Genomic DNA, 15,721 nt, shown 5'->3' on the forward strand with positions numbered 1-15,721 from the left:
GAATGCGGTTTGGAATTAGCCGCAGATTTCAGAATCCCCAGGGTTTCAATTTTCATTGAACCAAAAAGTAAAGTTTCTAGTCCCTGCGGATGTAAATCTAGACTTGAAAAGTATGCTGGCAATGACTGTGTAGCGGCTGCATAAGATTCCCCATTATGGTAGGATACAGTCAAATAAGATAGGAAATGCAAATTTGTATAATAATGCAGGACTGGGATGCAGAGTTTTAATACCTTATAATGCAGAATACACTTAGTCTTCATCTTAGGTGGTTCGCCAAATAATCTAGACATGCAGGGGGAAGTTGTCGCTCCTATTTGAAAGTGTAATGTGAGTGGTAACATTATCTTTTTCTTAAATTTGCAGCTGCAGGAGAAAATGAAGGTGAGTCTCTCTCCAGCTGGGGCCCAGAAGGACAAATTTCACAAAGGACAGAAAGCCCCTAGTCGCTGCTGTCCATTATTCCACGTTCCAGGACAGTACAGCATTGACCTCAACATTTTTGCATTTCATTTTATTTCACTTTATAAGAATCTGGTCCAATACAAAAAAGTCATAATAGAAACATAACTTCGAAATAAACAACTTATATCAAGTAAAGTAATATTCAATAATCCATTAGAATAAAATAAAAAGGTAAAGGGACCCCTGACCGTTAAGTCCAGTCGCGGACGACTCTGGGGTTGCGGTGCTCATCTCGCTTTACAGGCTGAGGGAGCCGGCGTTTGTCTGCAGACAGCTTTCCGGGTCATGTGGCCAGCATGACTAAGCCGCTTCTGGTGAAACCAGAGCAGCGCATGGAAACGCCGTTTACCTTCCCGCCTGAGTGGTACCTATTTATCTATTTGCGCTGGTGTGCTTTCAAACTGCTAGGTGGGCAGGAGCAGGGACTGAGCAAGGGGAACTCACTCCGTTGCAGGGATTCAAACCGCCAACCTTCCGATCTGCAAGCCCAAGGCTCAGTGGTTTAGACCACAGCGCCACCCTAGAATACAGTAGTGCACAATATAATCAGCTCTCAAAATATCAGCAAAATCAAACAGAAATTCACTCTAATAAACTATTACTAAGCCACAACCAATAATAATACCTGCAAGTCACAATGCATAAAATACCACAATATATACAAAACCATGTAAAAGGGTCAAATTGAGAAACAAAGAAGCACAATGTATAATTTTTTTTAAAAAAATAAAACCTCTGAACTCTCCTCTCTTCCCAGCTGTTCTTAAAGTCATGATCTGGGAGAGGCTGTGGCTCAGGTGGACTTGACTGAGGGTTTTGGAGACGATGCTCTTTTGACCTTCTTTGCATTTTATAATATATAACTTGGGTAGGCAAACTAAGACCCGGGGGGCGGATCCAGCCCAATCGCCTTCTAAATTCGTCCCGTGGACAGTCCGGGAATCAGCGTGTTTTTACATGAGTAGAATGTGTCCTTTTATTCGTAAAATGCATCTCTGGGTTATTTGTGGGGCCTGCCTGGTGTTTTTAGAGGAGTAGAATGTGTGCTTTTATTTAAAATTTATCTATAGGTTATTTGTGGGGCCTGCCTGGTGTTTTTACATGAATAGAATGTGTGCTTTTATTTAAAACGCATCTCTGGGTTATTTGTGGGGCATAGGAATTCGTTCATTTTTCCCCCTTTCAAAATATAGTCTGGCCCTTCACAAGGTCTGAGGGACAGTGGACCGGCCCCCTGCAGAAAAAGTTTGCTGACCCCTGATATATAATGTCTGTGGCAGCAACTCTGTTCTGAAGCCTCCTAGGGCTGGAGAGCGAGGGGCGAGGCAGGTGGAAAAAGCCATCGCCTGATGGCCAGCACAAAGCCTTTCTCCCCAGCTCCCATCGCGCTTGACCACTGGCCATGCCAGCTGCGGCCGATGGCAGTTGGACGGCAGCAGCATCTAGAAGCACCAGGGAAGTTGGAAGTCAGGTTCATAATCTGGGGCCGAGGTCCCTTTCGGTCTGAATCCTGGCAGGGCTGTTGCGTTTAGCCCAGCCTTTTCCGTCCTGGAGCTGCGCTCGCTGTGGATGATGGGACTTGTAGTCCAAAATAATAATAATAATAATAATAATAATAATAATAATAATAATAATAATTTGTTATTTATACCCCGCCCATCTGGCTGGGCCTCCCCAGCCACTCTGGGGGGCTTCCAACAAAAGATTAAAATACAGTAGTCCATCAAACATTAAAAGCTTCCCTAAACAGGGCTGCCTTCAGATGTCTTCTAAAAGTCTGGTAGTTGTTGTTCTCTTTGACATCTGGTGGGAGGGCGTTCCACAGGGCGGGTGCCACTACAGAGAAGGCCCTCTGCCTGGTTCCCTGTAACTTGGCTTCTTGCAGTGAGGGAACCGCCAGAAGGCCCTTGGCGCTGGACCTCAGTGTCTGGGCTGAACGATGGGGGTGGAGACGCTCCTTCAGGTATACTGGGCCGAGGCCGTTTAGGGCTTTAAAGGTCAGCACCAACACTTTGAATTGTGCTCAGAAATGTACTGGGAGCCAGTGTAAAATGTCTGGAAGAGGCAGGAGGTTGACGAAGGCCAATTACAACCTCTGCTTTGTATGCAACAAATGTGAGGTTTTTTTTAACATTCACCTTTCTCTCATGGAAGAATCCTTCTGACTATTGTCTTGTTTTCTGTATTTCCAGGGAACATGTTTTACAGCTGGCTGCAAGGTAACCACCTTTTCTTGTGTGCTTCACTCTCGATAACCAAGGCAATATATTATTTATTGCAGCGTTGTTAAAACAAAACAAAAAAATATTCCTTCCAGTAGCACCTTAAAGACCAACTAAGTTAGTTCTTGGTATGAGCTTTCGTGTGCATGCACACTTCTTCAGATACACTGAAACAGAAGTTGCCAGATCCTTCTATATAGTGAGAAGGTGGGGAGGGGTATTACTCAGAAGGGTGGTGGGAATGGGTGATTGGCAGATAGCTGTGATGAGCCTGTTGACGACTCTTAACGACTGCAATAGGTCTTACAGGAGTGAGCAAGGGGTGAGAAGGTGAAAAATGGCTTTGTCATGTATAATGAGATAAGAATCCAATGTCTTTGTTCAGACCAGGTTTCTCCATGGTTTTAAGTTTTGTAATGAGTTGCAATTCAGCAGCTTCTCTTTCCAGTCTATTTCTGAAATTCCTTTGTAGTAAAACAGCTACTTTGAGATCTTGTATAGAATGTCCTGGGAGATTGAAGTGTTCTCCTACTGGTTTCTCTGTCTTGTGATTGCAGCGTTGTTGTTATTAGTAGTATTAGCATTATTTTAACGTATTACCTGTCGGGAATGAAGCCTTTATCAGGAGAAAAAGGCAACTCTCCCAGGCACCCGGCTTGATCTCCTGTTGACCTCCCTGTCTGCATTCCCCAGCAAGATCCAGGCTAGGTCGCGATAGGCGATCCTTCTCAGTGTGAGAAGAACACACCCCTCTTTCCTGCCCCTCCCCAGGCAGGGGAAAGAGATAGACAGAAACGTATTTACATGCCTTTATTTCTGTCTTTGCAGCGTTACAAAAAACATGACTGCTCTCTTCAAACTCCAGCAGTCGAGAGAGAAACACTTCCTGCACTTCCTGTACAGGAACAAGAGGAAGAGCTCATATTACACTCTGAGCTAATTCCGGTGCTTCGCACTGTGAACAGACTGTCCCTCTGTTTCCCACGGAACAGTCCCAACATTCCCATTATGTTTTGCTTTCAAGCTACCAGCAGCTCGCGGCTGCATTGCTTCAGTATCGTAACATTACCTACCCTTCTTCCAAATTGCAGATTGCATGAGTTTAAAACACAGTTTAGAAACCTACGTTGCATTTATTCCATTGCCCAATTTTTATACTCTCAGCTGCAGGTGCGCCCCTTCGTTTCTTTTTCAATATCTCTGAATATTTCTTGCAGGTGTCTGTGTGGAGAAAAGAGCTTTCTACAGGCTCATTTCAGGCCTCCATGCCAGCATCAACATCCATCTCAGCGCCAGGTACCTTTTGGAAGGTACTGCATTCTAATTCCTTTGGGGAGGCTATTATTTTTTTTGCTTGTTTTGCTCTTACTTGTTTTGTGTGCAGGAGCGTCCTGCAGCCAAACTGGAAGCTGTGCTGGACCTTCTCGGCTTCCGAAAATCGTTCGAAAACTGGAACACTCACTTCCGTGTTTCGATCGTTCAGGAGCCAAGGCGTTCGGCTTCCAAGGTATGACTGTACAGTTGTACCTTGGAAGTAGAACGGAATCCATTCCGGAAGTCCGTTCAACTTCCAGAATGTTCAGAAACCAAGGTGCGGCTTCCGATTGGCTGCAGGAAGCTCCAAACTGGAACACTCACTTCTGGGTTTGTGGCATCCAGGAGCCAAACGTTCGACTCACAAGGCATTTGCGAACCAAGGTACGAGTGTATATAAATTTAACTACTACTAATAATAATAGAGACATACCTCGGGTTACAGCTGCTTCAGGTTGCGTTTTTTTGGGTTGCGGACTGCCGAAACCCGGAAGTACTGGAACGGATTACTTCCGGGTCTCGGCAGTCGCGCATGCGCAGAAGCGCTAAATCGCACTTTGCACATGCCCAGAAGCGCCAAATCACAACCGGCGCGTGTGCAGACGCGGGTTGCGAACGTGCATCCCGCACGGATCATGTTTGCAACCCGAGCGTCCACTGTACAGTGGTACCTCGGTTTAAGGACAGTCCTGTTTGAGAGCAATTTGGTTTACGAACTCCGCAAAACCAGAAGTAGCGTCCCGGTTTGTGAACTTTACTTCAGTCTAAGAACGGAGTCCGAACGGTGGAAGGGCACTGCCGGTGGGAGGCCTCATTAGGGAAAACGTGCCTTAGTTTAAGAACGGTTTCAGTTTAAGAGCAGATTTCCGGAACAGATTAAGTTTGTAAACTGAGGTACAGTGGTGCCCCGCAAGACGAATGCCTTGCAACATGAAAAACCCGCTAGACGAAAGGGTTTTCCGTTTCTGAGTTGCTTCGCAAGACGATTTCCCCTATGGGCTTGCTTCGCAAGACGAAACGTTTTGCTAGTCTTGCGATTTCCCCCCCGCTCCCCCCCCCCCTTTTTCTAAGCCGCTAAGCCGCTAATAGCCTTTTAGCAGCTTAGCCGCTAATAGGGTTGCTTCGCAAGATGAAAAACCGCTAGACGAAGAGAATCGCGGAACGGATTCTTTTCGTCTTGCGAGGCACCACTGTACCACTGTAGTAGTAGTAATAATAATAACAATAACAATAACAATAACAATAACAATAACAATAATAATAATAATAATAATAATAATAATAATATTTATACCCCACCCTCCCTGGCCAGAGCCAGGCTCAGGGCGGCTAACAGCAGTAAAATTACAGTAAAAACATAATAGGGTGAAAAAAACCAATTTAAAATACAGGTTAAAATGCAATTTAAATGCAGCCTCATTTTAAAAGTAGCCCATAGATCTGAACCCTAAGGGGAGGGAATGTTCCACATACTTCCAAGAAGGCTGAGAGTCCTTTCACGCATTTTCTTTTTTCTTTCCCCAAGATACGTGGGCAGCTGAGCGTTGGGGCCACAACATCACGGAGTTCCAGCAGCGCTTTGATGAGGTCCTGACTCAGGGCGAGGGTCCCAGGCGGCTCAAGAACCTCTACTTCCTCTACCTGATAGAGCTGCGGGCCCTCTCCAAAGCCCTCCCTTACTTCCAGCGCCCCGATTTCCAGCTGTTCACGGGGGCCGAAAGCCAGGATGAAGAAACCAAGAGCCGCCTTTTGGAAATCCTGCATTTAACCAAGCAAGTGCCTTTGGCTTGAGGTCTTGTGGGGGGGGATGGGGGGGGAAGGTGGCAGCAAGCTATTTTGCTTGCTTTTTTATATAATAATTTTTATCAGTTTTCAATTACAGTCCAATAATAGCCTTATTATAAAGGTAAAGGTAAAGGGACCCCTCACCATTAGGTCCAGTCGTGGCCGACTCTGGGGTTGTGGCGCTCATCTCGCTTTATTGGCCGAGGGAGCTGGCATACAGCTTCCGGGTCATGTGGCCAGCATGACTAAGCCGCTTCTGGCGAACCAGAGCAGTGCACGGAAACGCCGTTTACCTTCCCACCGGAGTGGTACCTATTTATGTACTTGCACTGGCATGCTTTCGAACTGCTAGGTTGGCAGGACCAGGGACCGAGCAACGGGAGCTCACCCCGTCATGGGGATTCAAACCGCCGACCTTCTGATCGGCAAGTCCTAGGCTCTGTGGTTTAACCCACAGCGCCAACCGCGTCCCTTTAGCCTCATAGCAATGCCAAATTACAATACAATTGCTAATACCAATCATTCACATACCAAATTATATAATTTCGGTGCCCCCCGCGTGCTAGAATTGATGGTTTGATGATATTCTTTATTTCTGCGTTCCAAAATCTTATTAATTTCGATTACACTCCAGTCGAGAAGACAATCACTTAGACAACAACTGCAATATCAACAACTTCCATTTGTGTCGACACATTAAATGGTTTATGAAACTACAAATGAGGCACTCAAAACTAAATCCTTCTTCTTCCTGTGTGTGGCAATTATTCTGTCTGTGACGTTTCTTCCTGTCAAGCTATTTTGCTTTATGTGTGTGTTGCAGTTAAAAACAACACCAAACTTTTTCTTGGTGTGCAGAATTTGAATTACCTGGATGTAGTGATAGATTTGAGGCTGGTGAGGACATATTGCCATCTGTTTCATATGTGATGGGGCTTCCCCTCCCTCTGCCGCCAAATCTGTTCCAGAGGGACTCCCAATCCTCAAGAGCGGATTTTTTTAAGGGGGGGGGGGTTGGTGGAAGGGGGCTGCAGGGGGAGGGAAAACAGGCTAGTAAGGGCTGACATGGTAGAAGTTTATAAAATTATACAGTGGTACCTCGGGTTAAGTACAGTGGTACCTCGGGTTAAGAACTTAATTCATTTTGGAGGTCTGTACTTAACCTGAAACTGTTCTTAACCTGAAGCACCACTTTAGCTAATGGGGCCTCCCGCCGCCGCCGCACTGCCGGAGCACAATTTCTGTTCTCATGCTGAAGCAAAATTCTTAACCTGAAGCAGTATTTCTGGGTTAGCGGAGTCTGTAACCTGAAGTGTATGTAACCTGAAGCGTATTTAACCCGAGGTACCACTGTACACGGCTGGAGAAAGAGGACAGAGAAGTTTTCCTCCTCCTAACACTAGAACTGAATGAATGAATGAATGAATGAATGAATAAATAAATAAATAAATAAATAAATAAATAAATAAATAAATGTTTATGCTGTACTTTTGTACTGTTTTATTGTTGTTAGCCGCCCTGAGCCCGGCTTCGGCTGGGGAGGACGGGATATAAATAAAATTTATTAATAATAATAATAATAATAATTATTATTATTTATACCCCGCCCTCCCTGGCTAGAGCCGGGCTCAGGGCAGCTAACACCAATAAAATCACAGTAAATACATAATAAAGGAAAAGAAGAAAAGAAAAAAAACCAATTTAAAATACAGGTTAGAATGCCTCGTTTTAAAGTAGCTGATAAATCAAGACCATAAGGGGAGGGAAACGTAAGGGTCAGATTGAGTCCATACCAGAGGCCAGGTGGAACAGCTCTGTCTTGCAGGCCCTGTGGAAAGATGTCAAGTCCCGCAGGGCCCTGGTCTCTTGGGACAGAGAGTTCCACCACGTCGGGGCCAGTACTGAAAAGGCCCTGGCCCTAGTTGAGACCAATCTAACCACCTTGCGACTTGGGACCTCCAAAATGTTGTCATTTGTGGACCTTAAGGTCCTCTGCGGGGCAGACCAGGAGAGGTGGTCCCATAGGTACGTGGGTCCTAGGACTTTGAAGGTTAAAACCAGCACCTTAAACCTGACCCTGTACTCCACCAGGAGCCAGCGCAGTTGGTATAGCACTGGGTGAATGTAAAGAAAAATCCTTCACGCAGTGCTGAGTTCAACTGTGGAACTCTCTCCCACTGGAAGCAGCGATGGCCACGAACTTGGATGGCTTTAAATGAGGATTGGGCAAATTCCAGAGGAGGGGGCTATTGATGACTTCTAGCTAGGATGGCTCTTTTCTGTCTCCCCGGATGAAGGCAGCAATGCTTCTGAACACCAGCTGCTGGATACCCCAAGAGGGTTGAGATGCTCTTGAGTTCGAATCCTGCATCCTAGCTTTCTACAGGTATCTGCCTGGCCCCTGTGAGAAGAGGATATTGGACTAGAGGGGCCATTGGCTTGACCCTGCAGGCTCCTTTTATGTTTTTAAGCAACTAAACAGCACAGCAAACAGATAGGCTAACTTGCAGTTTTTTAATGACTCCGAAGGTATTGATTTTATACAGTGCTTTTTCTCTTTAAAAAATGTTTAGGGGAACTCTCATTTCCTGCTCATATTGAAATACTGCCCCTCAATGAGGCCAGACTTAGATTCACAAAATGTTTAGGGGTATGCGCCCCCCCCCAGAAAAAAGCACTGTTTTTTTGTAAATGCCATGTTAACGAAGGACTCCAATTATAAACGATGTTTCGTTTCCGCTTTAGATCGTTCCCTTTGCACTTCAACGAAAATTCACTCTTTGCTGGGAACCAAAAAGAAGCGGCTAAATTAAAGGTAACGATTCTGTCTCTGGTGGCAAACAAACACTTTTTTGGGGGGGGGCAGAATTTACTATCTCTCTAGTGCAATTATGGCAATGATCGTTATGTGAAGCTCGGGGGGGGGGGGGCGGAATGGCTTCCTCCCCCATTATTTTCTGGATCTTCATATGTATGTGAAGTCTTCTACTCTGACTGCAAAAACTAGTGTGATGTTACTGTAAGGCTACCAGATTTTTTTCAAAGAATCCGGGGACACTTTTTTTTTTTGAAAAGAGAAAAAACATTTATTTTTTAAAAGTTGTTTGTTTGTTTTTTTAAAAAAAGAAGTAATATCTTCTCTTCTGTGGTCTCCTCTATTGCGCTGCCTTCGTCTGGGTCCCAGCCTGCTCTCTTGGAGCGCTAGCCGCCGTGGAGTAGTCTTGGATCGGGCCTGGGCTCTGCCACGTGGCCTTGCCCTCCCAGTGTTCTTCTACCTCTCCCCTCTTTTTTCTCCTTCCTCTTTCTCTCTCTTCCTTCTCCTTCTCCTCTCCTCCTCCTCCCTGCGTCGGCTCCAGGGTTTTCCTGGCCCCGGAGCACCGCTGGGCAGTTGGCTAGGTGGCCAGGTGCTCTCGCTCCGGGTTCAATTTGGGTCATGGGGGGGGTCGTCAGTGGTTCCCCCAGCTGACACGACAGGCATCCCCAGTTCCTCCTTGGCGGTGGCAGCAGCAGTCTCAGCAGCCCAGAGCAAGCCTGATAACGCAGTTGGCTCTGGCTGGCTTCAGGAGCTGCTCGCTGCCGTGGCGCCTGCCATTTTGCCTTGCTGGAAGTCCAATAATAATAATAATAATAAGTGCTGGTCCCGGGGGGCGGGGTTACCGTGTGGCGTGGTCCGTGTCTGGTCTGAGGTCAAGGCTGCGGTATGGAGGCTGTCTGTCAAAGCTGAAGCTGGGTCCAAGGCGGGGAGTCGGGTGAGGTCAGGAACTCTGTCAGAAGAGCAGGACAGGGTGCAGGCAGGAACTGGCTACCAGTAATGTTGCTCCCGCAACTTGGGACTGGGGCTGGCTGGCTTTTATCTGCCCTGAGACATAGGGCAGCCCCGATCCTCTGGTGACTCATCTCTCCTGGCCGGGAGGCGAGCACTCCTCCTGCAGGAACTTAGTTCCCTCCGCCTCTCTGCCCTGGGCCTCTGCAGCTCAGGAGAGGCTGGAGGGTGACCGGACCCAGAGGCAACCTCAGCTTCCTCTGATGGGGCTGAGAGTGGAGCACCTGCAGGCAATGGGTCCTCCATCACCTCAGGGGCCAGAGCAGACTCAGCTGGTGCCTGCACCTGAGGATCCAGCACAGGTGAGGACCCTTCAGGCTCATGCCCCAGCCCCGGCTCAGCTGGTTCTGGAAGCGGGGAATCCTGTGCAGGCTGGGATTCCTCAGGTTCAGCCTCTGAATCAGATTCCCAGGCCATCACATAATAATTCATTATTTATATCCCGCCCATCTGGTGTGACTTGTGCTGTTGAACCAATCATGCAACATTCATTCCCTACTAATAAATCTACAACACTTAAAATGTAAATCCGGGGACATTAAATGAAATCCGGGGACAGATTTTGACCGGGGACAGATTTGTAAATCCGGGGACTGTCCCCTGGAAACGGGGACGTCTGGTACCCATATGTTGCTGAATATTCCATCGGCACCTGGGGGCGGCAGGGAGCTGTCGTTGACAAAATGTTCTATGTCTATCTTCTGTGAGGGAACTGCAGCTGTCAGTTTGGCTGGGAGGAAAACTGCCCAGAGGCCACATAGGAGCAGGAGCTGTGTGTGTGTGGGGGGGGAAGTCTGGAAATTCCAAAAGGTGTGGACTTCAAGGGGCAGGAAGTCTAGGGCAGCCTGCAGCCCAGGGGTGTCAGGGCAGAGGGAAAGATGGGAGAAAGGGGTTGACAGGGAGACAAAGATTTTCAGCGCCATTCTCACTCCACTGCTCTCAAGTGGCCCCCGATGGACTGCTCCAAAGGAATGTGGCCTTTGACGGAAAATAAGGCCCCCACACCAGGTCTAGAGGCAGGTTAGTCAAAGGAAAGGGGGGGTGAGGTAAGCAAGGGAGGTGCCTAAAATTTAAAGAGAAAAGATAATTCTTTCAGATCTGGTTTGTAAAATCACAGCAGTAGTTCGGACTGGCAAGTCCTAAAGGGGCAGAGAAGTGTGCTTGTATGTGTTGAATTCCCGCACGTTTATACGAACCAAATGTAACTGAGGGACTCCAAAATGGATTCTGCATATGGCAGGGTTTTTAATCGTCAGCATGGATTTTTTGTGTGAAATCACTTCCAAGATATTTCATGGGAAGTGATTCATGAAAGGAATTAATTAATTAATTAATTAACAGAAACTAAACACCCCAACCTGGAGTTTCTTAGTAATCGGGTGAAAGACCAACCAGTGGACTGCTTTCTAACGACATTTTTTTCTCTCTTTCCCTCCTTGCCAAACCAGGAAGAATTTAGACTCCATTTTAGGAACATTTCCAGGATTATGGACTGTGTTGGTTGCATCAAATGCCGTCTTTGGGGAAAGCTGCAAGTAAGTAACAGTCCCCATCTTTCCTTCCTTCTCTTGCTCCTCACAAATATTTTTCGTTCCTTTGCATATTTACTGCAGGCTAATGCACACAGGAGGGACGCGGGTGGCGCTGTGGGTTAAACCACAGAGCCCAGGACTTGCTGATCAGAAGGTTGGCGGTTCGAATCCCTGCAATGGGGTGAGCTCCAATTGCCCTCCAGATGTTTGGGACTACAATTCCCATCATCCCTGACCACTGGTCCTGTTAGCTAGGGATGATGGGAACTGTAGTCCCAAACATCTGGAGGGCCGGAGTTTGCCTAGGCCTGAATTCTAGTCCAACCCCTTGCAATGCAGGAATCTCAACTGAAGTATCCATGACAGGTGTCCATCCAGCCTCTAAGGAAGGAGAATCTTATCACCTCCCGAAGGAGACCATTCCACTGTCAACAGCTGTTACTGTCAGAATTTTTTCCCTGATGTGAAGTTCAAATCTCCTTTCTTGTAACTTGAATCCATTGGGCTCTCGTGCTCTCCTCCAGAGCAGAAGAATACAAATCCTATAATTCCTGACCCTTTAGCCATGCTTGCTAGGGATAATGGGAGTTTAAGGTTCTAGCCAGGGATGGAGATCCTCAAGGCTAGGGACTGAATGTGGCCCTCCATGCCCCCATCTGGCCCTTGGAATTCTCCCCAGGGCACACCCCTTCATTGGCCCTGGACAGGTAAACGTAACCCAATTCTTGTTCCCGTTGTGTACAGACTCAGGGCTTGGGAACAGCTCTGAAGATCCTGTTTTCGGAAAGCCTGATAGAAAACATGCCGGAGAAAGGACCCTCACCCAAATTCCATCTAACGAGGCAGGAAATTGTGTCCCTCTTCAACGCCTTTGGAAGGTGAGTGTGAGGTTTCGTGTCTGAAAACCTGCAGCTTCAACATCACACCAAACCATGGTTTTCACTAACCATGGTGCAGGATACAAACCATGGTTTGAGCTTCCAAACATACATACATCAGGTGATCAACGATTTACAGCTGATTCAAGATGGCGGCGCGCATAGACGCTGCGGCTTAGTGCTCTCCCTTAGCGTTTTGTTTTGTTTTTATTATTTTTACTTGGTCTGAGTAAGGTGCTCCAGAAGGTCATAACCACAGCCCAAAGGATTATTGGTCATCCTCTCCCATCTTTGGAAGAACTGTACGGTTCCCGTTGTCTTAGGAAAGCAAACAACATCCTGCAGGATTCATCTCACCCGGGACACAGTCTGTTTGCACTACTGCCTTCTGGCAGGAGATATAGAAACATCAAGTCAAGGACAAATAGACTGAAAAACAGTTTCTATCCAAGAGCTGTGGCCTTTTTGAATGCTGTAACTCGATAGTGTGACCTGGGAGTTTGATGGGTGTTGGTGTGGGTGTGGCTGGAATGTGGTTTGTTTGGTTGTTGTTGTTGTTTTGCTTTTGTTGTTTTTAAGGGATGGCATCCAATTTCGTTGCACTTGTGCAATGTTGCACTTGTGTAATGACAATAAAGAATCTATTCTATTCTATTCTATTCTATTCTTCTTAATCTACAAACATAGGACTGGAAACATGCTCGTTTTTTTCAAAAAATAAAAGCAAGCTGCGATGCTCTGGGAGCCGAGTGAGGAGATTTCACCCCTCCCATATCCAAGAATCTGCCGATGAGTCTGGTGATTTTCCAGAGAGGAGGGGCGGTTTTCTGCTCTCTACTTATACTGCTCCAGCACCACATCAAAGAGTCAGTCAGTCAGTGTGTCGGGGAGAGAGAGAGAGACTGAGTGTTAGAGATCGTGTGTATAGATAAGGTTGCTGCTAAGAGCAGCTGCAGACACTCAGTGCAGTGCAGCATTCATTTATGCTTAGACCTATTTAGCTCTGTATATAGTTGTGTATTAGGGACGTGGGTGGCGCTGTGGGTTAAACCACAGAGCCTAGGACTTGCCGATCAGAAGGTCGGTGGTTCGAATCCCCATGATGGGGTGAGCTCCCGTTGTTCGGTCCCTGCTCCTGCCAACCTAGCAGTTCGAAAGCACGTCAAAGTTCAAGTAGATAAATAGGTACCGCTCCGGCGGGAAGGTAAACAGCGTTTCCGTACGCTGCTCTGGTTCGCCAGAAGCAGCTTAGTCATGCTGGCCACATGACCTGGAAGCTGTACGCCGGCTCCCTCGGCCAATAAAGCGAGATGAGCGCCGTAACCCCAGAGTCGGTCACGACTGGACCTAATGGTCAGGGGTCCCGTTACCTTTACCTTATATTTGTGTATTATAGTTGTAGTTATAGAATAAAGAAGATATTCTACAGAGCTGCTCTCCGAGTCGTTTATGCTCTGCTAGACTCTGCTGTGCGACGACTTTCTTCTTGTGGAAGTGAATCCGGTGCTCACAGCTCTAAGCTGTGAGTCCACAGCACTTTGACCTGTTCCTGTGCAGAAGGCGGTCTCTGGAAGTGCTACCCAGCTCGCCTAGCCCAGTCGGGGCTGAGTGGATGAGTCCAGTTAGTGGCACTGGCTCAAGGGCGATGCTGACACCTAGTTCATTCTGGCGGGTTTTTGTGCCTCTGTGGAACTGCAGGGTGCAGACGGCTCTGCCTTTCCCCTGTGTTTCGAGTCCAAAAGCTACCTAAGATCACGCTCTCTCCCTCTTGTGTCTCCCAATTCAGGATTTCAACAAGTATTAAGGAACTGGAAAACTTCAGGAACCTGCTGAGACCTCTCCACTGAAGCTGTTTCCTGATAAAGACTGGCACTCCTGTTCTCCACTGATGGTCGCTGCATTGTGGCCAGGCTAGCCCCCCAACCCCACCCCGATCTTGGCAAGAAGGGGGAGCGTGGGACTGTAAACCGGCAACCTTGCTTCCCCAACTTGCGAGTTTTATACTGGCCGCAGCTCCCGATGCAAGACTTAATCTTCCAGGGCTTCCTTGTCCTGTTGTCTTTGTGATCTGCCATGCAGCATCTTACATGACCGAATCTCTCTCAATGGTGGAAGGCAAAACTCACCTTGGTTAAGTAATCCTCAGCCTGCAGTTTTCATTTAAGGATCTGTGAAGTGCCTTTCTGGATCAGGCCCAAGCCCAGAGGTTCTTTGCAAGGATCCCGGTATGGTGCCGCCTCTGTTTTAGGGGGTGCAATGGAGATACCGCTTCTGTGGGAAACCCCTGCTTTTGAACCATTTCGTTTTAATTAGAGAGCCGGCAGCTGCCCTTTAAAAAGACCCCCCCCCCAAATAAATGCAGTTAAACTCAAACACAAGTTAGCTCTAAAGCAATGGGTAGCACTCCTCTTTGGGAGTTTTGGACTAGAATTCCCACCCAGTAGCGTAGCGTGGAGAGGGTGGTGGTCCACAGGGGGGGTTGCCTTGGAGCAAAATTTCAGCACTTGGTTCCATCACCAGGCTCTGTTGAAAATGGCTTGTCCATGCAAACCAGTGACGCACACTGTTAGGAAGCTGAACGCGCATGCGTATTCCGTCCATTTCCCTGTCTCTGCGCAGCCCCGGGCACCGGCAACCCACGCTAGGCCACTGCTCCCACCATCCTACCTAACCATTGACCGCACTGCCAGGAACCAGGAGTCCAAAACAGCCGGGAGGGGGCACCACGTTAACCATCCCTCGCTCTGCAATGTTGTATGGCACAGTCCTCAGGGAGGTACGGAATACGAAGCACACTCCCCAGGGAGATATCTCCATCTGAGCACACCTGGATACAGGCCAGATCTGGGCTAGGCAGAAATTTGCTCTGCTTCCCCAGGGATCTTCTGCTGGGTCAAAGATCTTCTCCCCTATTCTTTTGGGAAATCCTTACAAGAGCTCTGTAGTGTACCCTGGTCACAGGCCTGTGCTTCAGGTAAGATGATAATCCGCAGTTGCAGATTGCCCTTAGAGCACAGTTTAAAGGTAAAGGGACCCCTGACCATTAGGCAAGTTTATGGAGGAGAAGGCTAGGAATGGCTACTATCCAATCAACAAAGACTTCCCCTTCGGGCATCTGATTGGCCACTGTGTGAACAGGATGACGGGCCATTGGTCTGATCCAGGAAGGTGGTTCTTAGTATTTTTGGTCCCAGCACTGAACCTGAACTGTCCAAGTGCCCTTTTGGGTTTCCTCCGCCCAACCCTTCTCTCTCTGCTTAATGTTACCTCATTTTACAAAACACTTCGCACTCTGGAACTGCTACGCTGGTCTCAGGAAAAAGAGAGGGGCTCCCGAATGATTTTTTACTGTGAATGTTAGCAGAGAAGGGCAACCCCCCCTCCAAATTTCTCTCCACTCCTCCTGAGAAAGCAGAAAGGAATTCTGAGCAATGATTTGTGCAACTGTACTCGACGTCCTGTGACCTGCAGGGGGAAGTGATGTGGAAGGGACTCAGGTTTGTAAAAAAAAACAACCACAAATGTGCATGAATACAGAAGTGGGACATGCAGACCTGAAACAGAACTCTCTTTCATTTTATTCTCCTGAATTTGCGTTGCAAAGGGGTGGCCTTTGGGTGCCTCTGAACTCTACAATACTATGATTGCGAAGGGCTGGCTGGGTGAGGAAAATGATGTTCCTACACTGGTACGTTTCCTTGA

The 15,721-nt window shown here is 47.5% G+C and overlaps 1 protein-coding gene across 1 annotated transcript in view; it reads left to right on the forward strand.

Moving 5' to 3' along the window:
• ERO1A (endoplasmic reticulum oxidoreductase 1 alpha) overlaps window positions 1-15,400 on the forward strand; it is a 39,284-nt gene extending 23,884 nt beyond the window's left edge. The window contains 8 exon segments of the mRNA XM_028723647.2: window positions 367-384; window positions 2,658-2,684; window positions 3,905-3,997; window positions 5,527-5,773; window positions 8,532-8,601; window positions 11,058-11,144; window positions 11,886-12,019; window positions 13,806-15,400. Coding sequence (XP_028579480.2) covers window positions 367-384; window positions 2,658-2,684; window positions 3,905-3,997; window positions 5,527-5,773; window positions 8,532-8,601; window positions 11,058-11,144; window positions 11,886-12,019; window positions 13,806-13,866 — 737 coding nt within the window. The 3' untranslated portion in view covers window positions 13,867-15,400.
• The last annotated feature ends 321 nt before the right edge of the window (window positions 15,401-15,721 follow it).

Source organism: Podarcis muralis, chromosome 1, assembly GCF_964188315.1.
Source record: "Podarcis muralis chromosome 1, rPodMur119.hap1.1, whole genome shotgun sequence".
NCBI lineage: Eukaryota > Metazoa > Chordata > Lepidosauria > Squamata > Lacertidae > Podarcis > Podarcis muralis.